General features: G+C 46.6%; 7 protein-coding genes across 8 annotated transcripts; 4 read left to right on the forward strand and 3 right to left on the reverse strand.

The window, feature by feature from the left end:
* Positions 1-5: 5 nt before the first annotated feature.
* Positions 6-2513, reverse strand: LOC108156635 (glutamyl-tRNA(Gln) amidotransferase subunit B, mitochondrial). The gene is made up of 8 exons (XM_017288232.2): positions 2403-2513; positions 2205-2346; positions 2029-2142; positions 1654-1969; positions 1168-1592; positions 968-1104; positions 425-548; positions 6-368 (listed from the first exon to the last, which is right to left on the reverse strand). The coding sequence occupies exons 1-8, from the start codon at positions 2462-2464 to the stop codon at positions 141-143; spliced, it is 1548 nt and encodes a 515-aa protein (XP_017143721.1). The 5' UTR covers positions 2465-2513; the 3' UTR covers positions 6-140.
* Positions 2514-2780: 267 nt separating this feature from the next.
* LOC108153938 (hamartin) lies at positions 2781-7072 on the forward strand. The gene is made up of 7 exons (XM_017284035.2): positions 2781-2891; positions 2982-3319; positions 3382-3638; positions 3706-6067; positions 6131-6288; positions 6353-6482; positions 6547-7072. Exons 2-7 carry the CDS (start codon positions 3226-3228, stop codon positions 6924-6926), a joined length of 3381 nt encoding a protein of 1126 aa, XP_017139524.2. The 5' UTR covers positions 2781-2891; positions 2982-3225; the 3' UTR covers positions 6927-7072.
* A 1387-nt stretch (positions 7073-8459) lies between these two features.
* On the forward strand, positions 8460-11098 carry LOC108156716 (exocyst complex component 5). Its single transcript, XM_017288365.2, has 6 exons — positions 8460-8569; positions 8623-9521; positions 9577-10164; positions 10229-10418; positions 10481-10798; positions 10864-11098. The coding sequence occupies exons 1-6, from the start codon at positions 8537-8539 to the stop codon at positions 10960-10962; spliced, it is 2127 nt and encodes a 708-aa protein (XP_017143854.1). The 5' UTR covers positions 8460-8536; the 3' UTR covers positions 10963-11098.
* Positions 11099-11190: 92 nt separating this feature from the next.
* LOC108156717 (NPC intracellular cholesterol transporter 2) lies at positions 11191-13996 on the forward strand. 2 transcript variants are annotated; one of them, XM_017288366.2, is made up of 5 exons: positions 11191-11784; positions 11906-11914; positions 12874-12981; positions 13540-13709; positions 13789-13996. In XM_017288366.2, the coding sequence occupies exons 1-5, from the start codon at positions 11640-11642 to the stop codon at positions 13873-13875; spliced, it is 519 nt and encodes a 172-aa protein (XP_017143855.1). In that variant the 5' UTR covers positions 11191-11639; the 3' UTR covers positions 13876-13996. The 2 variants fall into 2 exon arrangements, with proteins under 2 accessions (XP_017143855.1, XP_017143856.1); XM_017288367.2 differs by lacking the exon at positions 11906-11914.
* Positions 13997-14661: 665 nt separating this feature from the next.
* Positions 14662-21396, forward strand: LOC108157083 (anosmin-1). Its single transcript, XM_017288932.2, has 7 exons — positions 14662-15013; positions 18910-19569; positions 19642-19760; positions 19826-20019; positions 20094-20476; positions 20610-20676; positions 21031-21396. The coding sequence occupies exons 2-7, from the start codon at positions 18947-18949 to the stop codon at positions 21208-21210; spliced, it is 1566 nt and encodes a 521-aa protein (XP_017144421.1). The 5' UTR covers positions 14662-15013; positions 18910-18946; the 3' UTR covers positions 21211-21396.
* LOC108157084 (serine--tRNA synthetase-like protein Slimp) lies at positions 21290-22830 on the reverse strand. Its single transcript, XM_017288933.2, has one exon. It carries the CDS (start codon positions 22822-22824, stop codon positions 21376-21378), a length of 1449 nt encoding a protein of 482 aa, XP_017144422.1. The 5' UTR covers positions 22825-22830; the 3' UTR covers positions 21290-21375.
* Positions 22831-23110: 280 nt separating this feature from the next.
* LOC108157250 (mitogen-activated protein kinase p38a-like) lies at positions 23111-24590 on the reverse strand. Its single transcript, XM_017289226.2, has 2 exons — positions 24507-24590; positions 23111-24337 (listed from the first exon to the last, which is right to left on the reverse strand). The coding sequence occupies exon 2, from the start codon at positions 24294-24296 to the stop codon at positions 23184-23186; it is 1113 nt and encodes a 370-aa protein (XP_017144715.1). The 5' UTR covers positions 24297-24337; positions 24507-24590; the 3' UTR covers positions 23111-23183.
* Between the last annotated feature and the right edge of the window lie 145 nt (positions 24591-24735).

Consider the following 24735-nt stretch of genomic DNA (forward strand, 5'->3'; position numbering starts at 1 on the left):
GAAACTAGTCAGCACAATACAAGGCAAAACATATTTAATCCCTAGCATATCTAAACCTATATACAGTGCGGACTGCAAACGACTGCATGTTTTATAATCTATATACAAGAGAAATACACATCTATTGAACACAAACTGCCTCACTTCTTTGCGGCTTTCAGCATCTTCTCCAGGCACTCCACGACACTCTTCATGTTTGCCTTTTGTCCAGAGATCTTGGCCACCTCCCCGACGATGGCAAACAGTGCCTTGGCCTTGCCTTTGTGGTATTGCAGCACGGCCTTGGGCTGGTTGGAAATAGCCTGCTGGCATAAGGCTTCGATGGTTTCCAGATCGCATATCTGCTCCAGACTGTGCTGCTTAATGAGCTGGGGAGAGGATCAAAGATTAGGGATTGTTTGCAAGGGGGCGTTCAGGGACTCACCTCATTCACCTTTGCTGTGGGATTTGTGTGCAGCAGTTGTATGAGCTGGCGGGCTGCCTGAAGATTAATCTGTTCAGAGTGCAGGCCCTTGACAATGTTCTTTAGATCACTATCTGTTATGGAACTAAGCAAATCATATGCAACATAAAATAGTGCTCTTTAAGCCTCATTTCCTTTAACCAAGGACTATACAATTACCAAGATGTTTTATATAGCACCCAAAAATCAAAATGCCCCGTAGACATAGTGCGAGCGTTTGGTTTCAGTTTGCTGTAGCAACGTCTTTTGTTTTTGGTTTTTTGGGACCGACTTTTGCGCATTGCCAAAGACTGTATTTGTGGTTTTATTTTTCAGCTCAGCTTTCTAAAGCATTGAGAAACAGACGAAGTCTAGTTGGCAGCGGGGCCGCGGTCGGACAGCACAAGAGATAATTGAAGTACCAGAAACCGGCGCGTCCGTACCACGAGGCATCGAACGAATATTGACATGAAATTGGCTCCTGACTCAACATCTTGGTATCATATAGTCTTTGCTTTAACCTACCAGTCTTCAATATCCAAGTTAGATTTATTGCAATAAGTTAGTAGGTCATTAATGAGAAAGTTTGAGGTGACTTTTGTGGGCACATCACCGAGATCCTTCGATATTTTCAAGAAATAATCCAACAGAATGGGTTCGTTCTGGAAAAAATCACCCGTTTTAAAAGGTTTCGCAAGCACAATTCGATGTTTTCGTTCACTTACCACCAAAATAATGGCGGTCTCCGCATTCAGCTGGTACTGTTCCATTAAACGTTGGCGAGTATCTTCTGGCAGTTCGGGGATTTCTTCGCTTAGAGCTGCCACAGACACGAGATCCTCTGTTGACTTGGAGCCAGGTTTGAGGTTTAGATGCAGCGGCGGTAGATTTGGTTCCGGCATGAAGCGATAATCTTGCAGCACTTCCTTGTCACGCATGGCCACAGTGCGTCTGTTTTCCGCATCCCAGGAGCGTGTCTCATTGGTTATGACACCTCCCTGGGCCACTGTCTCGAGCTGTCTATGTATTTCGAAGGTAATTGCCTGAGAAATGCTGCGAACCGAGCCAATATTCTTGACTTCAGTTCGTACACCCAGTGGATCGCCTTCCTGGTGAATGGATATATTCGCATCCACACGCAGAGCACCCTCTGAAAAGATTTAGAAATAATTTTGAAACCATTTTATATGCGGAGTAGGAATAGCAGCTACCTTCCATTTTGCAGCTGCAGGTCTGCAGACGCCTTAGTATCAGCATCAGTTCCTTGACCAACGATGCTGCCTCCTCGCCAGTCTCCAGATCTGGGGCAAATACCAGCTCCATCAGTGGCAGGCCGGCGCGATTCAGATCCACTAAACTTCTCTTGAGCTGCTCATCGTGCAGTGATTTACCACTGTCCTGCTCCAATTGGAGTTGCAGCAATTGAACAGACTTGTAGTACACCTTTTTGCCAGGTGTTATCACGGGAAAAGTCATTTTGCCATTGTTTGCCAAAGCCGCACGCTGCTGTGTGATCTGATAGCCATTCTGGAAGACCCCTAAAATGTTAAGTACAACGAAAAGTTGTGAGAAATCAATCTACTTACTGGCAAATCAGCATAGAAGTAATGCTTGCGATCAAACATGGATACTTCATTCACCTGGCAGCCAAGGGCCAGTGCGGTTTTTATTCCAGACTCGACGCACTTTCGATTGAGCACCTGGAGAAGGAACAAATATTTTTACTACAGAACACTACAGTACTATATATAGTTGTCCTCACCGGCAGTGTGCCTGGTATGGATGCATCGAAATAAGCAACCGATGTGTTTAGGGCCGATCCGAAATGTGTGCCGCTGCCGGAGAACAATTTTGAGGCGCTGGAAATTTGTGCGTGCACCTCCAATCCCACAACGCTTTTCCATCTGCAGTGCCAAGCAAAGTTATAACTAGCTTTAATTGGTAATACTTTCGTTCATACCGTTTGGGAATCTGTGCTAATTTCGGCTGCGTGGACAGTCGCCGGATTATTAAATAATTCATTTTGTAAATAAAGGTGTCAAACCATTGAGGGCGCTATCGATAGTATCGATGGTTGTGCTATCGAGCTATTAGCGGTCGCTTTGCCATTTTGGCTCTATTCAGAGCGAAGATTTCATAGTTTTTAAGTTTTGAAAAGGAACTTTATGAATAAAATGTTTAATTTTGAACAATTTTTATTTAATTTCGCTTGAAAAATAGCCGTTAAAAGACTTTTAATATAAATGATACTATCGATGTCTTAAATCATTCCATTAAAAACTATAGTAAATATTTGTAAATACGGAATTCGATAACATATCGATGGCGAACAGCTGGAATCTATTAAAAAAATCGAGAGAGATAGAACCCGATTGGCCAAATAATAGAAAAACGCGAAACCTTTACATTTTTTTAAGACAAACATGTAAAAAAGATGAGACTAGCAGAGGTAAGTGAATCAAGACCTCGACCAAGGCCACCAGCAGTGTGTGGTGCGTCAAACTGTGCAAAAGTTTTTATGCAAACGCTTGTTAATCAGTTGACAACGACGAAGAAGAGAAAAAGCACACGCAGCTCTGCAAACGACAACCACGACGACGACGACGACGACGACGACAATTGGTTTCTTGGAGTGAGTGGACGAGTGCAGCAGGAATACTTTTAGGTGGAGCACGGCCAATGCGCTGCAGAGGAGCGGAGCAGTGGAGCAGGCCGAAAAAATCAATCACAACTAAAAATCAAAACACGAGCGCAGGTAGAAGTTGCACCGAATACACTCCACCATGGACTTTGAAAAGATATTCCACGACTTGGAATCGAATCAGACGCTCGAAAATGAGGAAGCCAAGAAGAAACTTGTGGAGCTTTTCACGCAGAGTGAGTGCACGGCAGGCTTTAATTTACATGAAAATTGTTACCATTTGTTTGCCACTTGTTAGATAAGGAAACGTGGGCTGTGAACTTTATGCTGGACTATTTCTTCAAAACTGGATCTCAACGCATCCTGGACGTCCTGGTCAAGGCCCAGAAGCCGCACGATAGCTACATCTTCGATCGCCTGGACGCGTGCCTGAACAAGCCACAGCACCGAGTGCAGGGCTTGCAGGTATTCTGCTTCATCGTCCGACACCATCCAACCTGGCTGTACAAAATAGAAAGTCATCGGCTTATCAAAACCGTCTTCAATCTGCTTACGGTGAGTAAACTCTGAGCCATTTGCATTCTGCGGATATTCTGATATATTGAATGCACTCCTATTGCAGCACGAGAAGGAGATTGTGCCCCTGATGAGCGCCCTGTTGTGCATCATTACGCTGCTGCCAATTATACCTAATTCGATGCCGAATTTCTTCAACTATTTGTTCGAGGTGTTTGGCCACCTGGCCTCGTGGAAGCTGCAGAACAGCAAGAGTCTGCCCGACGAAAAGCTTGTCCATCTGCAGTTGGGGCTGCAAATGCTGTTCCATCGGCTGTACGGCATGTATCCCAACACCTTTATGGCCTTCTTGGCAGAGTTCATCAAGAAGGGCAATGGCGGCGGCGTATTTCAGCATACGATTAAGCCATTGCTGGACACGGTACGTGTGCATCCTATGCTGCTGACCGACACTCCCGAGACTGAGGTCAATAATACGCGATGGAAGGAAATGGAGCCCCATGACGTGGTCATGGAGTGTGCCAATCTGTCGCTGCCCGTCCTCCAGCCCGAGTCGAGCAACGAGGACAACAGCTATGCGTATCCCATGACTCCGGGCTATAGCCGGATGACCTCAAACACCTCGAACACCGAGGGATTTCCCTTCCAACTGGGGAGGGACTTCCACTACAGTCGAAATTCCATCACACGCTTCGACTCGTCGGCTTCAGGGGAGCTGGGGGCCATTTGGAGTCCACAAAATGAAATTCTCGCCACCAGCAGCGCCATCCCTCTGACGCCCACCACATCGTTTATATTGCCGCTGCAGCCATCGATGAACTCCCAGTTGTTGATCGGAATGACGGGCTCCTCGCCCCCAGAGGCTGCTGTGGAGGCCACGCCGGAGACAACGCCTCTGAAAGACCTGAGGGAGTTGAAACAGCCGCAGCATGGCCTGGCCATGGCCAATTCCCATGCCATACGGGCCATTTTTCCCTCCAGCCAACCCTCGTCGCCAATGCGCAAGGATCTACAGAATCAGTTCAATTTCCCGGACATCAGTCGAGAGGCCGAAGAGGGCACCACCAAATTTATGGAGACCACACGTGTGACGACGGCATACGACCGTCGACTGCACCAGGTCATGCAGGACAGGCACAGCCTGCACGCCCAGCTAGATCAGCAGATATCCCTATCCAGTGTCCTGCCGGAAATGAACCTGAACTCGGAACTAACGCTGGGGGCTGGGACTGCAGCTGGAAGCCCATATCATGGCCCATCTCAGGAGGTGGCGGCCCTATGCGGCGAATGCAACGAGACGGACCGCAACATGTGCAGCGACGGGGGCCTCCACATGCCCACCAGCCGTTCCATGCACACCATGCTGCAGCAGAGGAAGCGAAGAAATCGAATGGCCAGTTACAGCGGCAACGAAACCTGCTCCGATGGCCGAAGTACGGCGGCCAAAAAGGCATCATTCAGCGTCGAGGCTGACAATCCGATACGCAGGGCCAAGTCTTGCTCGGCTCTGGCAGGGCTGCTGCTGCAGCAACAGCAAGAGGCGAACGATGATGAGGCCGATTGTCCTGCGGGTGGACAGAGGCGGGAGAATGGAACGACGCAAAAGACTGGCAGCCGCTTGCAACGCAGCGGCAGAATTTTGGCTATGGCAATGGTTGCACCCAAGGAGCAGCCGCCAAGAAGTTTCACAAACGCGACCACCCAGACGCTGGAGGGAGCGCTGCCGGTTCAATACGAGAACTGGATGATTGAGCTGCTGTTCGAGTGCAAGGAGCAGCGTAACAACTACGAGCGGAGTCTGCTCTATCCCCAGGACATACTGGAGGAGTACATCAAGCGGGGCATCAGAGCGAATGAGTCTTTCGATGCCGAGCAGTGCAAGCTGATGTGCCTGCAGCTGGAGTACGAAAGCTACCGACGCTCCATCCATGCGGAGAGGAACCGTCGCCTCATGGGACGCAGTCGTGACAAGCGTAGCCTGGAGATGGAGAGGGACCGCCTGCGCGAGCAGCTCAAGAACTTCGATGCCAAGAACAAGGACCTCGCCAGCAAGATGGACAATGCCATGCGATTAAACAATGAGCGCCAGAAGAGCCACCAAGAGGAGCTGTCCGAAATGAAATCCAAGTACCAGCACGAGCTGGAGGAGAAGAAGTGCCTGCGGCAGGCTAACGATGATCTGCAGACGCGCCTCACCTCGGAGATGGCCCAGCACAAGGAGATGAAGTACGAGCTGGAGTCACTGCGTGGCCAGGTGTTCAGCCTCAGTACAGAGCTGCAGCATGCTCAGCTCCAAGCAGATCTCGGACTGCAATGCAAGCAAGAATTGGCCCGCCTCGAGGCCGAGTTCATCATCATGGGTGAGGTCCAAGTGCGATGTCGTGATCGTCTGGCCGAGATTGACAACTATCGAGCACGCGACGAGGAGCTGCAAATGCTCCAAGAGAGCAGCCATCTGGAGCAGAAGGGTATGAATCAGATTTCTCCTCGTTGTAGGCCTTTTTCTTGAATTAATTTTTAACATTTAACAGATCTGAGGCACAGCCTGGACGAGAAGACATCACAGCTGGAGAGCATGAAGCATAGGATTAGCGATCTGCAGGCACAGTTAACCAACAGCGAGAAGGCCATGACGGAGCAGAAGCGACTCCTGAGCACTGTCAAGGATGAGTATGAGGAAAAGTTCAAGGTACGCTCAGCTGTTCTATATTGAAAGATCTTTAAATTTATATTGTGTGCCGTGTCGTTTTCAGGCAGTGAACAAGAAATACGATGTACAGAAGAAAATCATCATGCAGATGGAGGAGAAGCTAATAATGATGATGCAACAGCCCCAGGGAACCGTGGGACACAACACCTGCTCTCCGGACACAGACAGAACTGGTGAGTGTTTCGCGTACGCACAGCATGTGGCAAGAATTTAAGCTAACAAAAGACCACCCTTCAGACATTGCCTCTTCCATAGAACGCAACTCTCCATTGTCCACCTCATTGGCATCGAGTGAGAGCCTGTCCGCGAGTTTGCGGTCAACGGAGCTTAAAAATCTGCAACAGCTAGTGGAGACAAATCCCTCGATACCGGAAGTGCCGAGCAGCGCAATGTACGAGCTGGCCTCCTCGGCCAGCACCGCCAATGCCATCAACATCACCAGCGGTGCGACGATAGTGCCGCATGCCCTGGAGCTGCCCTCAACATCAGCCAGTAGTCAGCAGACGACCCACCCACATCCACATCTACATCTGCAGCAACAGCAAATGGAGCAGCAACAGCAGCAGCATCATCAGTCAATGCACAGCCAAGATCCGCAGCCACAAATGCGTTTGTAAGAAAGAATTCAATTTTCTCGCTAACAAAAACAAAAACAAAAAAATATGTTCTAGGTTTTTCAAATTTTCATATTTCAGTTCAAAACTGTAACTAAAGTTAAATAAAATGCAGACTCCACGCAATAATTATAATGATTATATCAATATATAAATGTTTTTGAAATTTTAAATTGTTTAGCACGTTGCAATTTGTTGTAAAAGATATAAGACACGGTGATGATACATAAGTAATGGCGCGCGCATTCATTTTATAGTAAATCTTTAAGAAAAGCATACAAATTTGGAATTTTGAGTAATAAATAACGGGCGCCAGATATTTAAATTCTTATATTGCCAGTGCGGGAAAGGACCAGCTGTGTGGCAACGCTGAAAACAGCTGATTCTCAACCAAAAACAAACTTGAGGAAGAGGAAGCAACCAATCTATTAAATTTCATTTTCAACGGTATATAGAAATCCAACAAAAGCAAGTAGAAAATTGATTCATCAATGGGCTAAAACTATGTGGGCATAGATAAAGGCCCGGTTGACAACATTTAAATCCTTGTCGCTCACATTCAAAAAAGTTCGATTTGGCGCGCACCACTCGGTATATTTTTCAAATGAGACCGTATATTTTGGTATTTATTTGAATCGGGTAGAATCTGTAATAACCGGTTCACAGCAATGAGTCCCATTCCATGCACACATACCCTGGGGGAAATGGATGTTATAGAATTGTGAATATGTTTGTCATCCCAGGCAAAAACAATTTATTTCTAAAATATTTTAATATTATTCAATATTATTTATTATACTATTGTTAATATTTCAACGATATTTTGAAGCTTATTGTCTTCTTGTAGGGACCAAAAATAGGTATCAGGATCGAGATATATATACAAAACACTCATCATATACATGAATATGTCTAAAAAATGTCAATTTGAGAAAAGGTCTTTATTAGTTACGTTTTATCTTCATATCAATATATATTCTTTCATATACAATTAACAAAATAGGGTATACAAAGAGCTATACTACGGCTTACACGCAATATAGCGACTCTTTTTTTGTTGAACTTTTTCGTTTAAACCTTTTTTTACAATAAATACAATAAAAGCAAAAATTAGAAACTATCCAATCTTGTAGAAATTTTATTCATCAATGGGATAAAACTATGTGGGCATTGCTGAGAGATTTAGTTAGTCAGCATTATTCAATGGAATATCAAAATTGAGCAATTTCCTTTTTCGTTTGTTTTGATTGACCTATTTCGCTACTTGTTTCTTGTTTGACTTATTTCGCTAAAACCTCTTTTTACGCAAAATGCAATAAAAGCAAGTATTAAGAATACACCAGTTAAATAGAAAATTGATTCATCAATCGTATAAAATTATGATGGCATGGCTAAATGTTCTATATAGCTAGTAATATTCGTCGGAATATCAAGAACGAGGAATATGTAAAATATAACTTGAATTCGTCAGTATATTTACGGTATTTTTTTGAAATGATACAGTATATTACTGAGGGTCAGACCGTATATCTTATCGACCGCGGTCACACTGGAAGCAACAAAAGAACGCCCACACTTTCTAATATAATATAATATAATATAATTTAATAATTATGCTGTCCCAGTACATGGAGGAGTTTGAACAGGTGAGTGAAATTGAACATTAAACATAGTTATACTCATGACCATGCCCATTCAGGAGCCTTTTGAGGTGGGAGAATTCATAGAACGCCTGACCTGGCGCACCAACAATGAACTGCAGAACAGCGAATTTAGTCCTGTGGCCCTGCACGACACCTTTATACAGACGATCAAGGACCTGAAGATACTGCAGGAGAAACAGCAGGGCAAGTGCGAGCGACTCGAGGAGTCACTGCGCCAGGAAAAGGAGTCGCATGCAAAGAAAATCTCCAAGCTGCAGGAGCGTCATCAAACGGCCATTGATTGGTTTGGACAGCTGGATGAGAAAATCAACTCGGTGGCGGGGAAGATCATGCATCTGGGTGAACAGCTGGAGAACGTAAACACGCCGCGCAGTCGGTCCGTGGAGGCGCAGAAGCTGCTTAATTTTATGTCCGAATTTCTGGCCGCCGGCCCCGTAATAGTTAACGACATCTTTACGGATGCAGCTCGTCTGAGCGAGGCAGCGGATGTGATACAGAAGCTGTATGCCATCTCGCAGGATCTGCCGCCGGGTAAATTTGCCGAGTCCAAGCGTAAAATAGAAAAGAAATACGATGAAGTCGAACGGCGACTGATCGAAGAGTTTGCCACTGCCCAGAAGAGCGAGGATATTGAGCGAATGAAGGCACTGGCGCAGATACTCTCCCAATTCAAGGGCTACGCACAGTGCGTGGACGCTTACATCGAGCAGAGTCAGATGCAGCCGTACAGCGGCAACATATTCATTGGGATTGTGCCGCTGTGCAAACATCACTATGAGATCATCAAGAAAGTGTTTGCCAACCCACAGCAGGTCATGTCCAAGTTCATACTGAACATCTATCAGCTGAAGCTGCATCAGTATGCAATGACCAAGCTGGAGGACAAAAAGGATGAGGAGAAGTACCTACGCACCCTCTACGAACTGTATTCACGGTAAAATATCCAACCAATAGCAGCCAGTTGCATAGTCTAATATTTCCCCTTGCAGCACATTGAAACTTTCCACCGATTTGCAAATCTACATGTCCACCATCGATGATGATCTGCTGCAGAAGCTAACGCAACAGATTTTCATGAAGAACCTGGCCAGCTATGCCGAAATGGAAACTAAATGCCTGACAGCCAAATGCTCATCGGAGCTGGAGAAATTTTATGCCAGCAAGAAGCATCAGAAGACGCAGACCACCAAGGGTTTTCGTCGCAACATGGAGGTGCTGATTGCCACGCGGGCGAACATCAACATAGCCGCCATCGAAGACTATGGCGGCGAGACGTTTCTCTCCGAGGAGCTGGCCATCAATATGCTGCAAGAGGCCAAAGCCGCATTGAAGCGCTGTCGCCTACTCTCCACCGAGGCCGAGCTGCCCGCCAATGCCATTAAGCTGAATGACATTCTGCTGCGCTTTCTGATGCACGAGCATGTGGATTATGCCCTGGAGCTGGGCCTCCAGGCAGTGCCACTGGCCGAGGGCAAGGTATTCCCGCAGCTCTATTTTTTTGATGTGGTGCAAAAGACAAACATAATTGTGCATCTGCTGGATAAGTTGTGCAACACCTCAGTAATACCTTGTGTGAGGTGAGCGTGCATCATCATATACCATATACTAGAGTGTCCTAAAAACCCTATTTGTTAATTACAGCAACACGGCCAAGTATTCGGACTACGTGTTCAAGAAGCGCATACTGATGGAGCAGATCGAAACGAAGCTGGATCAGGGTCTGGATCGTTCTATTAGCGCTGTCATTGGCTGGGTCAAGGTCTACCTGCAGTGCGAGCAAAAGAAAACCGACTACAAGCCAGAGATTGATGTCGATACCATATCCTCAGCTGTAAGAAGGGTGCATCCATGAGTGAAATGTTTATAAATAATTTATCTTATCTTATCCCCTAGGCTTGTCTGCAAGTTGTGCAAAGCCTTCAGCCCGTGATAGTGCAGATCAAAAAGTGCGTGGACGGCGAGAACTTGCAGAATGTTCTCACAGAATTCGGCACACGACTGCATCGTGTTATCTACGATCACCTGCAGACGATGCAATTCAATACGGCCGGTGCCATGTGCGCCATTTGCGATGTGAACGAGTATCGCAAGTGCATTAGGGAGCTAGACAGCGCACTGGTGACGCAGCTGTTCGACATACTCCACGCCCTGTGTAATCTGCTGCTGGTGAAGCCACAGAACCTTCAAGAGGTGTGTACGGGCGATACTTTGGTGAGTGGCGATTGAGTTTCCCCGTCTGTGGGCTGTCTAACGTTTTATCATCCCATCAAATATAGAACTATCTGGACAAGTCTGTGGTGAGGCAATTCATTCAGCTGCGCACTGATTTTCGGGTCATCAAGAACACCAACTATCTGAAGGGGATCATTGAGTGAGAGAGAGCGCAGCGCATAGCCCCGCCGATGAGTCACATTCCGAAATTTTCCACCTAGAGCGGTGCTTTCTGTGAATTGATTGGATTGATATATTGAATGGGGAGGACATTATCAAATAATATTTCATTATAGTACACTCTTGGTTCTTTAACTTTCAATTAAGCTCGAGTGGCGGCTGGTGGTTCTTGGTTTTATCTACTCGAACACGACAACAAAACCACTTAATTTATTTTTTTCCCGTATGGGTTTCTACGCGTGTCGCCCGGCCCCATTCCCCATTGCAATGGATCCAAAACAAACCCTTGACGACGTCACCGGCTACATTTCTATCTAAGTATGAGTAGGAGTAAGACTCCGAGCTAGCTCCCAGTCAATAAATCAAAGTTTATGGCCGCTCCCGAGAGGGCGCTCTCCCACGGCAGATACCAGCCGGAGTGGCCAGCGTTCGTTCGGGCCACTATAAGGCGGTGGCTCTGGTGCCAGTTACCTGTTAGCCGTGAAGCAGTCCGTATCTGCGACCAAAGAAAACCGTTGACCGACCGTTCGTGATCCGCATTATCGATCCTCTTTGTTATTGTTATTGATATTTTGGAAACGAAACAATTTCTGCACACCTACGCGAATACGCGAAAAGCTTAACGACCCACTTATTCTAATCGTTGCGATCGAATTAAGCCATGCGGGGCGCTACAGTTTATTACCTTAAAATACTCTTGGCCATTTGTACGGTCCACGAAATGGCCGGCGGTCTCATCAGGAACACCACGGATGCCGCCTACAAGAAGTATCTGTCCCTCAAGTCGCTGCCATTCGAAGACTGCGGTGAGTAGAACCCGGAGGAGGTGGTGTGTTTGAAAGTGTAACCCAGACAAGTATCCCATCGACCGAAAGAAACATCATACCATAAATATGTACCGGAAATCGGAAACAAAATATTTTGTAGCGTCATCGAGTAAGTGTTACGAACCATTATAAATACCTCAGAGAGAAATCTCATCCCATTATTTGGGTTCTACACCTACATTCATAAAAAATATAAGTATCGTAAAACATACTTTTATTTCTGATAATGTCACAATGATATTACGATTTTCTCCGAACAAAGAATATAGTGCGTAAAAAGATAAATACTTTGGTATATTACTATTATCAATCAATGGGAATATCTAATCGGAGTGCAAAATTTAAAATAATGAAACGAAATTAATTGAACGATTATTAAGTACTTTCCTTCTGGGTGGGAAAAAACCAATGAGGCATGGGAAAATAAACGAAAGTAGTTTGAATCGAGTATTTACAACGATAAAGATTCAAAGACTTATCCAATCATCAAATTATACAGCATCAAATTTGTAATACTTTAAACCATTTTAAAAACCCTAACGATTCGGAAATCTCTCTAAGAGTATCAGACATATTGATAAAGGTTAATTCCATTCTGGTTTTTACCGTTTGTTTGATTAAGTGGATTATTTATTGACTGACACACAAAATCAATGATTTATGCTCTGGTCTAAACTGGATTATGAACAATAGTAAGTACGAGTATCATACCCTTAAGTTAAGAGAGATTACCTTGCAGTTTCGATTAGACCCCCCGACAGGACTGAAATAAATGTCAAATGAATGAATAGATTACATTGAGCTGCTGCTAAATTTGAAAGATAGATATTGTTTTGAAGGCCTTGGAAAGTGCAGTTGGTCAACGATTAGGGAATATATACAATGTGCTCGTTGCAGAGATAACCCTGCCAGGAGAATGGCATTGGGTGTACCAAAAGTAATATCAAACTGGAATGATTCCTAAGTCTATTCTTTTAGTCTAAACTACTTATTATAATATTCAACTGGAAAGATTCCTCACCCAAAACAATTTTTTCTTTCTGATCTTGTTCTGATTTTTTTTTGCAGGTTCTTTGTACAGAGTCAACTACCTGGACATCGAGAGCTGCTCAACATTACCTTGCTCCATGAAACGGAATGCGATTATTAAGGTGACGGTGCTCTTCGATGATAACGGTAAGACTAAAACCCCACTGATAACACGCGATCCTATGCATCCAATTGTACTATGAAATGTACGAGCGAGACCAAAAACCACTCGGAAATAAAAATAGATCTGCGCGGGCGAAGAGATTGTACAAATATTGTATTGTAGTCAGGGAAGTAGACGTGTACGGATACGGTAGTGTGTGAACCAGGCGATAATAATTCGTGTATGCCATAAAAGTAATTGATCCAAGATTGTAAATCACATCACAAAATAATTTGAGCAATTTAGCATTATATGACTTCACTTCTGTACTGCCTTCGGAGGAGGAGATAGCGATATCGATTCATAAATAAAATAAACTAATTTGTGCCTAATGATATTTTGATTAGTCAGCACAAAACAGTGCGAGTATCTATGTAGATGAATGGATTTCGGCACGTTTCAGATTTTTTTGAGTGTGAACAGAGGATTGGGCTTAAACGAAGATTGGCAAAAATAATTGCGATAAATATGGAATACCCTTCCGATTAGAATGGAAGTCCGTCAAGTTTTCGACTCCGACTAATCGAATATACATATCACAGGCAATGGCGTCACCTTCCTGAAGCACGAAGTCCGCTGGGTGTTCAACTATATCAAGACCCAGGCGGCCATATCACCGGATCCATGCGATGGCGATCACGACTGTATCATGAGTGCCAGCGATGGCAAGACCTATTGGGCCAATATATTTGTGAACGAAACATTGCCGGTGGTAAGTAAAGATCACAATCCAATCTCATTATTCGCACGGATCATTAAGGTAGTTTTTCTTCCCTTCTCCCCCCTTTCAGATGCGTGGCAGCATGCTGTGGGAATCCAAGGATGAGTGCAATCAGAACCTCATATGCTTTGAGGTCCCAGTGCTGATCACAGTGTGAATACGACTCGTACCGTACATATGTATACGATATACGTACAGCTAAAATAAAGTAATTGGTGCATGCAAAACTACAGTGAAATTTGTGACTGTCTGCGTGTGTGTGCATCCTTTAATGAAATTTGAATGAAACTCAGGGCGAAGAGACAGAGAGTGCAGCGGGAAGAGCGAGATCGGGCGAGTGGGTAGGCCGGAAAAACAATAAGAAAGGAGGGTAGATTCGAGGGACAACGACTTGATACCCATCGTTTCTGGCATTTGTTCAAATTTTGATTAAGTTTGAAGGATGTATTTAGTTACAGATTGGAATAAAAAAAAGAGATAATGAAGTAATCCAATTTTTGAGGAATTTCGATTTAAAATTTTAAAACTAAGGGACTGTATCTTCATAGACTCTGACTCTATCTTGGTGGTGCTGATCGGGCATACAGAAATACCCATCTCTGCCAAGGGTATAACAATCACGAGATCTTTGCTTCGGCTGCTCCTGCTGAGACTCGTCGTCGTAGACTCACGCACACTGACCGACAGCGAGAGAGGATAGAGAGAGTGAGAGACAGAGACAGAGAGCGGTCGAGAGCAGAGCACGGCGCTACAAGTGGAGCACACACTCGTGCAGGCAGGCAGGCAGGCAGCCCCCGAAGCGTATGTGGGAGAGGAGAGTAGCCGAAGAAGAGCCGAAGAGCGACCGAGCCCCACAGTTCAGCATCCAGATGCACAGGGGGTCGCCCCTGCAATTGCGTTTGGGGCCCGGTCCGGCGGCCGGCCCCGGTGTGTCCGTTCAGTGTGTCAGTCAGTCTTTGCGGTTGCAACGCGACGGTCGACCCGAACCAAGCACTAAGCACCAGACCAGGCACCAGAAGACACCCATACACCAGTGCTCCAAAAGGAGCGGAACGGACACCGGGACAGTGCAAATCGAAAAACGGAACAGAAACAGAAACACAAACAAAAAACAGAGCCGGGCAAATATCGGGCGTAAATTAAATAATAAGATCAAAGAACTCGAACTTAAAGTTAAACCGCCTCGAACCGCCTGGGTTTCTTAGTGGATCATCGGATCGGAACGGGGATTCGATTCGGTGTGGGTGGAGCCAGAGCAAGTGCCGCTGAAGTTCCCCGAAAGCATTTCCATTATTGTAAGTACATACCTAAAAATGTATCGCACTCGTCTCTCGTTCGGTTGCCATTTGCGCAATTTTTGGTCGGCGTAAAATGAGATTGCCTGCGTGCTAATTGCGGCAATCGTGGCGGACAGACGAACAGGCGGACAACGGACCGGGGTACTGCAGACAGAGGATAGGTGGGATGTGATGTTGACAATCGGCAGGGCAGAGTCTTAGTGGTCATACCCTACGCATCGAATGTTTCTCTACAAATCGTAAAACCTTGAAGCTAGGAACTTGACACCGCCTTGACTTGAAACACTACATCCAAATGCTCCTCCGCTTTGTCAAGCTCCGTTTCGGTTGGGTTCTTTGTACATTTTCTGTTCAGCTAGTACCAAAACGTGGTCAGGATCAAGGTAACAAATGGCTTGTGGGAAAGCCCGCATCTCATATAACTCTAAATGAATGAATGAATTAATGAATGAAGCGCCCTGCTCGGGTATGGGGAGTGGTGCTGTGCGTCCATCATGTATCAAAGGGAATGGGTATATTAGATGATATAGGATCCTACCATATCCGCAAATAGGTTTCATTTCCAAAGCCTCCTCTTTGTAAGTCAAGAATTTAGTGTGAAATACACAAATTGACTCTTTTCTTTGGAGTTTCTGGGTTATCCCACGAATGTTTTTTCTGATTATATTCCACAATAAATAATTGGTTCTGTATCTACTGTGATTCAGAATTGTTTGCTGGTGCCCGTTGTCCGTTGCCGTACCGCGAAAGAACTCCATTGAAGTTTTATTTTTAATTTGAGATCCTCCCCTCTGCTCAAAGGCATCTTAGCGCCGAAATTGATGATTGTTCCGCTTTGGGGTGTTTTGTTACTTTCAAGCTCACTTCCTTCTCTTTCCCTAAGGGTTTGGACGCAAAGCGTTTTTTCTGGAACTACCGATGCACTTCAGCAGAACCACAATACGATGACGTTGCTTGTTGTTAAACATATACTCTATTAAAGGGTACTAGGATGTGGAATAGATGTTTGAAACGCAGGAAAATTAAGTGTTTCAGACATGTGTGCCTCGAGAAAACCGTTCAGACTGGATTTCTATGCACCCATCTGTTTTTATTGACCGTTTATGATTGAAATCTTGAAGCTCGAGGCGTTTAGATCGGTTTTCTATATCTTATTGTAATTAGGTACCATATACTCAAAGTAAAATGGCATAGTAAACAGAAACACTAGAATATTAAAATTAAAATTAAAACAGACAGATATACAGGACATCAATTCACAAAATATTCTATTTAATACGGCCCATAAAACAAGTATAATCAGACAGGCTCCGTTTTTCACTTACTTTTGCGGATTACGTGTTCTGCCAAAACGGAGCCTGGCTGAATATATATGTACAATATATTAAATATGAAAATATTTAATTTAAATTTTATTGTCAAAAATGAAAGTAAAAACACACTATCTTTACAACTTCCACTCTCGGAGCAGATCTATTAGTTTCATATAGTACATTTTTATGTATGTATGCATAAATATTAAACTTTTAGTGAATGAATAAATGAACGATAGAAAATTATGCAACCAATCCCAAAAATCTGTACTAGAATCCCAATCATCGTAGTCATAGTTCAATGAGTTCCAATTGCCTGTCATTTGTAGCCACTCGCTTATGAGAAATTTGATCAACACCATTCTACGAATGTGTTATAGTGGAGGGTCAGACGAGTATATCTACCATAAGATCTGCAAGGGTATCAAATATTTCGGTTCCCAAGAGCTAATCTTGCACTCTTAGTGTTGTTGCTGCTGCTGCTGTTGGTCAAAGTGTTAAACGATTTGCATCATATTACACACAGTTGCTGCTGTTGGTGCCGCTGCTGCTGCTGCTGCTGTTGCTGTTGCTCCTGGGTCTGGGTCTGGGTCTGGGTCTTGGTGGATTGCCTGGCCATTGTCGCCAGAGTCGAAAGCGTCGAGCCTCGTGCTATTGCTATTGTGCTAAGCTCCGCATGAAGAACGAGGCAGATGGAGGCGACGGAGCTGGAGGCAACGCTGCAACACTGGAGGCAAAACAAAAGCAACGCCAGAGCCACCAGCAGCAGTGGCAGCGAGCGGCAGCGAGCAGCAGGAGGAACGGCAATCACCAACGATTTATCACAGCAACGACGTCAACGAAATCGATCCGGATCTTAGACCCCCTCCCCCCTACCACCTACCACCACTACCGGAGTCACCCTGAATACAAGTATATATGTATCTATGTGCGAGTATGTGTTCTCCTTTCCCCCCTGTGTGATGTTTTGTTGTGTGCGTGAAGCATAAAATGTAATTTTGAATTTTTGAATCGTTAAAAGCAATTAATTGCCACTACGCAACGGCAGCCAGAATGGCGGGGCATGCCACTGCTCCACTCCGCTCCAACTGTCTCATCAGCATCAGACCGGCCCCCCATCCACATCCACATCCACATCCATTCAACCCACTCTCCCCTCCCCACCATTCCACACTCCGCACACATCTAGAGAACGAACCCCATTCATATGACAGGCTGCATGGTCGCCATAGCTTTACGAGTGTACTGCCCAATTTTGTTGCAAATTTTTCGTTCCGCGGAACTTGTGGTGCATTTCATCTCGTCTCCTCTTGGACGTTCGGTGTCGGTCGGTCTTCTGTCTTCTGTCTTCTGCCGTCCGTCGTCTTTCGTCGATCCGATGATCGTCGCGCGCACATTCATTTGTCGCTTAATGTCCCTCAGTTAGGCCGCCCCAGGCCGCAGGCCTCTGTGTGTCAGAGTCGGTGGCATCTCAGGCACTCCACTTCCACTCTCCTCCAAGCAACCACTGTACCACCACCGTACCACTGTTGCGCTGCTCCTGCTCTCTTATCCCCACATTCTGCCTCTGTGCTGTGCTGTTCTGTTCTGCTCCCAGAGTGTCTGTATCGCCTTGGTATGTGCGGCATCTGCTGGCTAGGCTTCTGTGATGTGATCTGATGATGATGCTGCTGAGGCTGCTGCTGCTGCTTCAGCTTCTGCGGTGGTGCTTCTTTCTGTGGATGTGGATGTGGTGACATCCACTTGCAGCACTCGCACATTCGTCGTAGTCGTATTTTCTCTTGGTTGCACATTCACACGCATCAGCCAGAAAACAGCAACAGAAACAACAGCCGCCACATAAACCGACGACCGACCGACCGACCGACCGACCGACCGACCCGACCATCGACCATACCATAAAACATTAGTTTCCCATTTGCGTGCTAAATACCCTACATGGAATCCACCCGGGCATATCGATTGTTAGGGCTTGAATGTTTTGGCTTGGCTTCTAGGACCATACATATGTGATATGGGATGTGATACTTCTAAACTGAGCGCTCATTGTGGCTCGTCTCTGGCAGACCAGGTACGCCGGGATAGGCTCAATCATTGCTTGATTATCGAAATCTTTCGTCATTCTTCAGGGGAGTAGCCAATATCATGTGCAGGGTGACTGGAGAGTCGTATAAATCTGTAAGTCTTGGAATGGGGCAGCCGCAGCCTCTCTGTCTCGTTGTCCGTCCGATACCTCTCTCGTGGCACGCACTATGATGCGCGCTTTGAAGTCCTGTCAAGCACTTGAGATACATTTATGTATTTTTTGCATTTTCATTGCTTCGACTCGGCGGCGGGCGGGGGCCCGGGCGGCTGCGCACAAATGCGAAGAATGATTAGTTAGTTGGTCATGCAAAATGGGTGAAACCGGTTCGGATCGTAAGGCATCGCATAGCGAACGATCCTTCCAGCATAATCAACATGCAGCATGTGGCATGCTGATGATCGGCAGCGGGGCACACAAATTATGAACGCACGGAATGTCCCAAGAGTCGAACGAGATGAGATGAGAAGAGAACTTACCTGGCGAATCATTTGCAGATTGCAATCGTCGGAGCAGCATCGGGGCATCATCACCATGGAAGTGCACTCCCTGAAGGCGGCCCTGCTGGCTCTTCTGTTGCTGCTGCTCCTGCTGGGGCATTGCTCCCCCTCGGCCACCGCCAGCCACCAGGTGCAGCGCCAGCGAGCGCCTTGGCTGCACGACAGCATCGACATTAAGGACAAGATCATAGAGCTGCAGTGTCTGGCGCGATGTGGGAGCACCACCAGCACACGGGCGGAGCGGGAGCGGTGCCTGGACCAGTGCATCCTGGAACTGCTGCGGGCACCGCGCGCCGGCAGCTGTCCCCCCCTGGGCAGGCAGACACGGCCGCGACTCTCCTGCCTGGACAACTGTGTCTACGATCACGACTGTGCCGATGTGCAGAAGTGCTGTGTGTCCGCCTGCGGGCCGGTGTGCGTGGATCCGGTGGGGGTACGGAATGACACGGAACTGCCGCCGATACCCAGGATCCAGTACTTCAAGATGTCACGCGGCCACAAGGTGGAGCTGCGCATCGAGTCGTCGCTGCTGGTCTACTACTTCCACGTGGAGGTGCGCTCCCACATCGGCCGCTTCTTCGCGCCCCGCAAGCTCGGCCTCTGGCAGTGGCAGAAGGTGGAGAAGATAATGGAGACGAACAGCGGGCGGAGCAAACTGTAGGTCACCCACCCACGGCCCAGTCGGCACCAATCGATGATTCCATTCCCTTACCTAATTCCAACCCACAGCACGGATGTCTTCTTCAACATGCGCCCGGGTCGCTGGTACCAGGTGCGGGTGGCGGCAGTTAATGCGTTTGGCTTCCGCGGCTACTCCCAGCCCACGCGCCCCTTCTCCTCGACTGGCAGTAAGTGTGGCCATAATCCCATCACGCCATCCCCCCTCGGCTAATGCTAATGGTTGTTCTCACAGATCCGAAGCCACCCAAAGCCCCCAACGATTCGAAGATTATATCCAAGCAGTACGATGGACGCTTCATGAACGCCAAGCTGGTGTGGTGCCCCTCCAAGTCGAATCTGCCCGTGGAAAAGTACAAGATCATTTGGTCGCTCTATGTGAACAGTGCAGAGGCCTCGATGATCACCCAGGACACATATGTGAAGGATGTAAGTCTGCCCAAAACACGACTCCAGCTCGCCAAAGTTCCTGTTTAATAATTCTTGTCATGCTACCCCCACAGTCGCACCAGTTCGAGATCAGGAAACTGTTGCCCAACTCCTCGTACTACATACAGGTGCAGGCCATTTCCTACAGCGGCTCCCGTCGCCTGAAATCCGACAAGAAGTCGTTGCTGTTCAACACCACGCTGCAGTCCCTCGAGCCCTATGCTCCACTGCAGTGCTCCTCGCACAGCTTTAAGCGCAAGTATCATCACATCACCAGCTCCAGCTCCACCACCAGCACCAGCACGGAGAGAACTTCCACGCCGGTCAACATCAATGAAGTTGCACCCGTCGTGAATCGGACCAGCGCCGCTGCCACCTCGCATGATGTGCGTTTCCGGCTGAACCGGAAATTCGGCATGATTGTGCAGATTTTGGGATTCCAGCCACACAAGGAGAAGTAAGCGATGCTCTCATGCTGTGCTCGTGTGCCCGTGCTCTCCGTACACATGTTATGCAATGATTTTTGTAAACATTTCTGCCCCAAAAAACAAAAAAAAAAAAACACTTTCTGATGCCGCATTCGATTACAGGGTCTATGAACTGTGTCCCCAGGAAACCAACTGCGAACAGCGCGAGTTCAGTGCGATTCGAGCCAAAGTAAGTACCGTACCCGCACTCCAACCACACCCACACACACACACAGACACAAGCAATGCTGACGGCTGCCACGAGCCACAGCAAGCCACCGCTAGCCGGGTTCGTGCCATTCGGAAGCCAGCCGCCCCCATCGATGGCCAGCCCAGTGATTAGCACATTGCCTATAAGTATTTCTTACATGGCAGAATTCATGTTCGTTGGCGTTGGACACGTTTTTACAGCGCCACGTACGTGGTTTAATTGTTGTTAGGAAATTCGATCCTAAAGGTCTAGGTGGAAGGGACAAAGATCAAGGATTTGCACAGAACCCAAAATAACCCAAATAAATACGATATTTTTGGCATTCTTTTGCAGAAAGATTCTCTGGAGTTCAGCAAGCTCAAATACAACACCACGTACGTGCTGAAGGCCCTGCGATCCAATCCAAACTCTGTGCTGGACGAAACGAGGAATGTATTCACCTTCACAACGCCCAAGTGTGAGAATTTCCGCAAGAGTTTTCCCAAGCTGGTAATCAAGTGCGGCGGCGAGTAAGCAACGCCTCAGCCAGAGTAAGCGATGGAGAGAGTTCAGACGCACCCCCCCAGACCATGAGATTATACTAGATTGTAAATAATTGTATGTAAAACTTAACTTTTTACTTATTGTTAGACCTAAGCACACCACATACAAACTGAACAAAGATCCCTCTCTCGATCTCTATGTGAAGAGGTCCTTGAACTGCTGCAGATCCTGCTCCATCGTATGTTTCCCACCGGAGGAGGAGGCCCCCACCAGTTTGCAATCCTCCAGGCGTATGTTGTGTTCCAGCAGCGCCGCTATCAGTCGCGTGGTGTATAGCACGGGTCCTCCAACTAAATGCAAGAAATCGTAGTGCTTTTCCCGCCTTGTACTAAACAGAATGCGTTTTGACACAAAGTCTCCGTAGTTACTGATTCGTCCCACACAGACGTAACGCTGAAGCGACGAGGCATATACCTCAATGACCGCACGCAGGCTTTCCGACGGAGTTAGGCTTGCCGCTGGCGCATACACAATGCGAAAGGGCAGGTCTAGGGCCTTGTAGAAGTCGATGGCAAGGCTCAGGATATGTTCCAGCTGAGCGTTTGCTTCGTCCGCCGTTTGGGTGGCCACAAAGCTTTGCACAGCATTCGTTTGGGTGGCTGTATAGAGACTGGGAGTGGGTCCGTAATGCTGAGCTTCGGCGCGATTGTAGCTGCGTCCACAGCAGACATAGCGCAGGGGCAGCACGGAGGGGTAGACGCAGAGTTTAGTCATGGCCCCCAGATAGCTCTCGAAAGCGGCACCACCAGTCAGGTAAGCAGTATTTATCTTGTTTTGGAGATGCTCCTCCCTGACCATGTGATAGTCGGCCAAAGGCGTGGCGTTGGCCTCCAAAAGAACACAGCGCACAAAGTCCGGATTGGCGGTTTGAACAAAGTCTCCTTTGGTGACGAAATAGCGGCCCAACGACTGCATGGCATTGACATCAAAATGAGCTGCCTGCTCCATCATGTAATAGCGATTATTATCCACAAAGTGAATAAGATCTTTCCGTTCTAAATGGGATGGTACGTTGCTAGTGCTGCCCGGCAGGCTATGACGATAGAGCAGTACCTCCTGGTCTCCAGTGGGACACTGGGCATGCAGACGATTGGGTAAATGCAGAAAATCATGTATAAAATCATCCTCGATGGGGTAAAGTGCCTGTTTGAGGGCTTTCAAATCGTTGCGCAACGTTTTTCCCTGCTCTTTGAGCTCTTCAATCTGCTGCTCGCTGCCTCCCTTTTTGGTTAGTTCTTTGAGATTTTTGGTGACTGCCTCACGCTCTCCCACCACCCTCTGGAGTTGCTCATGGTGTGTCTGGTACTTTTGGTACTTGCGGAACACACTTTCCAGACTGATGTCCAGGCCACGGCTGGCGATACTCTGCTCCAAAGACGCGGCCTCGTCGAAGGTTCCGGCGAAGTCCAAATACGGCTGCAATGTCGCATAGTTTTCGTTCGCCTTGTCGCCGGTTATGTAAAGAGCGGAGATTTTCCTGATGGAACCCTTTTGAGCCGCACGGCAGCTTCTTAAAACAATTTGAAGGCCTAACATTACTTTAGCGGCGGAAGACAAGCAATTTTCACAACAAAACAATCCCATCAGCTGTTGGCAGTGATGCCAGATAGGGTGGTTTCCGTTGAGGGTACTCCAACAAACTGTCATTTCACTTGAAATTGCCAGTTCATACAAAGAATATGTTCCAAACGAATCTATGTCGTTCGGCTCGCGCCGCGTCATCATGAGCCCCTCAGCTTATTTCCATGAGATATGTCCTCTCGTATGCAGCCGTATCCGTATGGTCTGCATGTCCGAGTTTTTCTTGATAGGATAGCTATCAATGTCCCCTCTCCCACCAAACCAAGTGCACACCAAATTGCAATTATATAGCCGAGTACGACTGGTTTTATTTAAAAAAAAAGGAAATATTAAAAATACATATTTCTTATCCAAAATTAATATCACAATTGATCCCCTTGACACATTGCGCTATTCAAAACCTCCCCGTAGGCGGGAGGAGGTCTGAAATTCATAATTTCATTTAGCACAAGCTTCTTCCAACACTTAACAGAAAGCCAATCCATGTTCTCAAAATTTTGATCGTAAAGTGGAGCAGTGTCCTCGTCGTTGTGTTGAGGCTGCACCAAGTTTTTCAGGAAAGGATGTCTCAATGCTTCAACGGCGGTTATGCGATTTTCCGGATCCATTACTAGCATTTTCTCTATTAAATCCACGGCCTGAGAATTGCCCATACCGAAAAGCTCCGTAAAATCTCTTTTGGTCCTCCTGGGTAAGGATTCCACGTAGGTGCGAGCACTTTCTAAGTCAATCTTGCTTTTGAACTCGTCCGATGGTGTGCCCATTATATCAATTATGCAATCAAGTTGATTTGTATAATCCCTTCCTGGAAAGAGCGGTCGCCCCGTAATCATTTCGGCAAAGATACAGCCCACAGACCACATATCAATTGCCTCGCTATAGTTCCTCCAGCAGAAGAGGATCTCTGGGGCACGGTACCATCGCGTCGTCACATAAGTTGTCATATCTTTACTGGTCAATCGTGCCATGCCGAAATCCAGAATACGCAGCTCACAGTCTTTGTTCACAGCAATGTTTCCAGGCTTCAGGTCGCGATGAAGGACTCCGGCACTATGAATATACTTTAAGCCCCTGAGTATCTGATAGAGGATCACCCTAATTTGATTGTCCGAGAGCTTTTGTGACCGTATGGTATTATGAAGGTCTGCATCCATTAGATGAGTCACTAAATACACCTGCTGAAAGTTCTCCAAAGTGGGAGAAGGCGAAGAAGGATGGAATACGTCCAGTAAACTAATCACATTCGGGTGATCCATATGCTTCAGCAGACGTATCTCGCGATAGACTCGTTTGGCATGCTCTGCGGTTTCGAATGGCTGCAGTAGTTTCTTGATTGCAACATTCACATCGCCTCCCCGCAATTTCGCTTTTGAAACCTGGCCAAATGACCCAGCGCCCAAAAGCCGTTCGATCTCATATACATCTGGTATCTCCCATACCTTCTCATCCATTACGAATTTTGTGAATTTCGACATTTTATTTGTACTCGTTGGACTGCTGCCCACCGTAGCGTTCCCTGAGGCGATGAAAAATAAACTGATTTTAAATGGTGCTCACCCGCTTTCCTCAATACATTTCTTATCAAACGATAAGTGGAGTCTAATCGGTGCATTATTCACTCCTGGTTTATGGCCGGAATTGGTATGGGGCAGGAAATGATAAAACATACTGCCAGAAATACTTACAAAGCAAAGATCTTGTTCTGTTGAGCGTTTATCAGCACCCTTGCGTTGCAGTTAAATGCGAAATTGCATACTAAAAAGTCTTATCTATATGTATATACCATAGAGTATTTCTGAACTACCAGAGCTGTCAGATCGGGAAACAACCCAAGAAACCTGCCCCATCGATGGCGTTTATGCGGTTGAATTTCGTGATAACTTGAAATGACTAAACTTTTACGAAAAAACGCAT

Source organism: Drosophila miranda, chromosome 2 (assembly GCF_003369915.1).
Source record: "Drosophila miranda strain MSH22 chromosome 2, D.miranda_PacBio2.1, whole genome shotgun sequence".
Classification (NCBI taxonomy): domain Eukaryota; kingdom Metazoa; phylum Arthropoda; class Insecta; order Diptera; family Drosophilidae; genus Drosophila; species Drosophila miranda.

What these genes read in the sequence shown, in the direction of transcription:
- LOC108156635 (XM_017288232.2), bottom strand. Translation starts at nt 2,464, where the DNA reads ATGAATTATTTAATAATCCGGCGACTGTCCACGCAGCCGAAATTAGCA. An exon ending in TTAGCACAGATTCCCAAACG is followed by an intron (nt 2,347 to 2,402) that starts GTATGAACGAAA and finishes TTGGCACTGCAG; the next exon opens with ATGGAAAAGCGTTGTGGGAT. An exon ending in CCACAGCAAAGGTGAATGAG is followed by an intron (nt 369 to 424) that starts GTGAGTCCCTGA and finishes TCCTCTCCCCAG; the next exon opens with CTCATTAAGCAGCACAGTCT.
- LOC108153938 (XM_017284035.2), top strand. Translation starts at nt 3,226, where the DNA reads ATGGACTTTGAAAAGATATTCCACGACTTGGAATCGAATCAGACGCTC. An exon ending in TGTGGAGCTTTTCACGCAGA is followed by an intron (nt 3,320 to 3,381) that starts GTGAGTGCACGG and finishes GCCACTTGTTAG; the next exon opens with ATAAGGAAACGTGGGCTGTG. An exon ending in AGTATGAGGAAAAGTTCAAG is followed by an intron (nt 6,289 to 6,352) that starts GTACGCTCAGCT and finishes TGTCGTTTTCAG; the next exon opens with GCAGTGAACAAGAAATACGA.
- LOC108156716 (XM_017288365.2), top strand. Translation starts at nt 8,537, where the DNA reads ATGCTGTCCCAGTACATGGAGGAGTTTGAACAG. An exon ending in CTCTACGAACTGTATTCACG is followed by an intron (nt 9,522 to 9,576) that starts GTAAAATATCCA and finishes TTCCCCTTGCAG; the next exon opens with CACATTGAAACTTTCCACCG. An exon ending in TCAGTAATACCTTGTGTGAG is followed by an intron (nt 10,165 to 10,228) that starts GTGAGCGTGCAT and finishes TGTTAATTACAG; the next exon opens with CAACACGGCCAAGTATTCGG.
- LOC108156717 (XM_017288366.2), top strand. Translation starts at nt 11,640, where the DNA reads ATGCGGGGCGCTACAGTTTATTACCTTAAAATACTCTTGGCCATTTGT. An exon ending in GGTGCTCTTCGATGATAACG is followed by an intron (nt 12,982 to 13,539) that starts GTAAGACTAAAA and finishes TACATATCACAG; the next exon opens with GCAATGGCGTCACCTTCCTG. An exon ending in TGAACGAAACATTGCCGGTG is followed by an intron (nt 13,710 to 13,788) that starts GTAAGTAAAGAT and finishes CCCCCCTTTCAG; the next exon opens with ATGCGTGGCAGCATGCTGTG.
- LOC108157083 (XM_017288932.2), top strand. Translation starts at nt 18,947, where the DNA reads ATGGAAGTGCACTCCCTGAAGGCGGCCCTGCTGGCTCTTCTGTTGCTG. An exon ending in TTCCAGCCACACAAGGAGAA is followed by an intron (nt 20,477 to 20,609) that starts GTAAGCGATGCT and finishes ATTCGATTACAG; the next exon opens with GGTCTATGAACTGTGTCCCC. An exon ending in TCAGTGCGATTCGAGCCAAA is followed by an intron (nt 20,677 to 21,030) that starts GTAAGTACCGTA and finishes ATTCTTTTGCAG; the next exon opens with AAAGATTCTCTGGAGTTCAG.
- LOC108157084 (XM_017288933.2), bottom strand. Translation starts at nt 22,824, where the DNA reads ATGGGATTGTTTTGTTGTGAAAATTGCTTGTCTTCCGCCGCTAAAGTA.
- LOC108157250 (XM_017289226.2), bottom strand. Translation starts at nt 24,296, where the DNA reads ATGTCGAAATTCACAAAATTCGTAATGGATGAGAAGGTATGGGAGATA.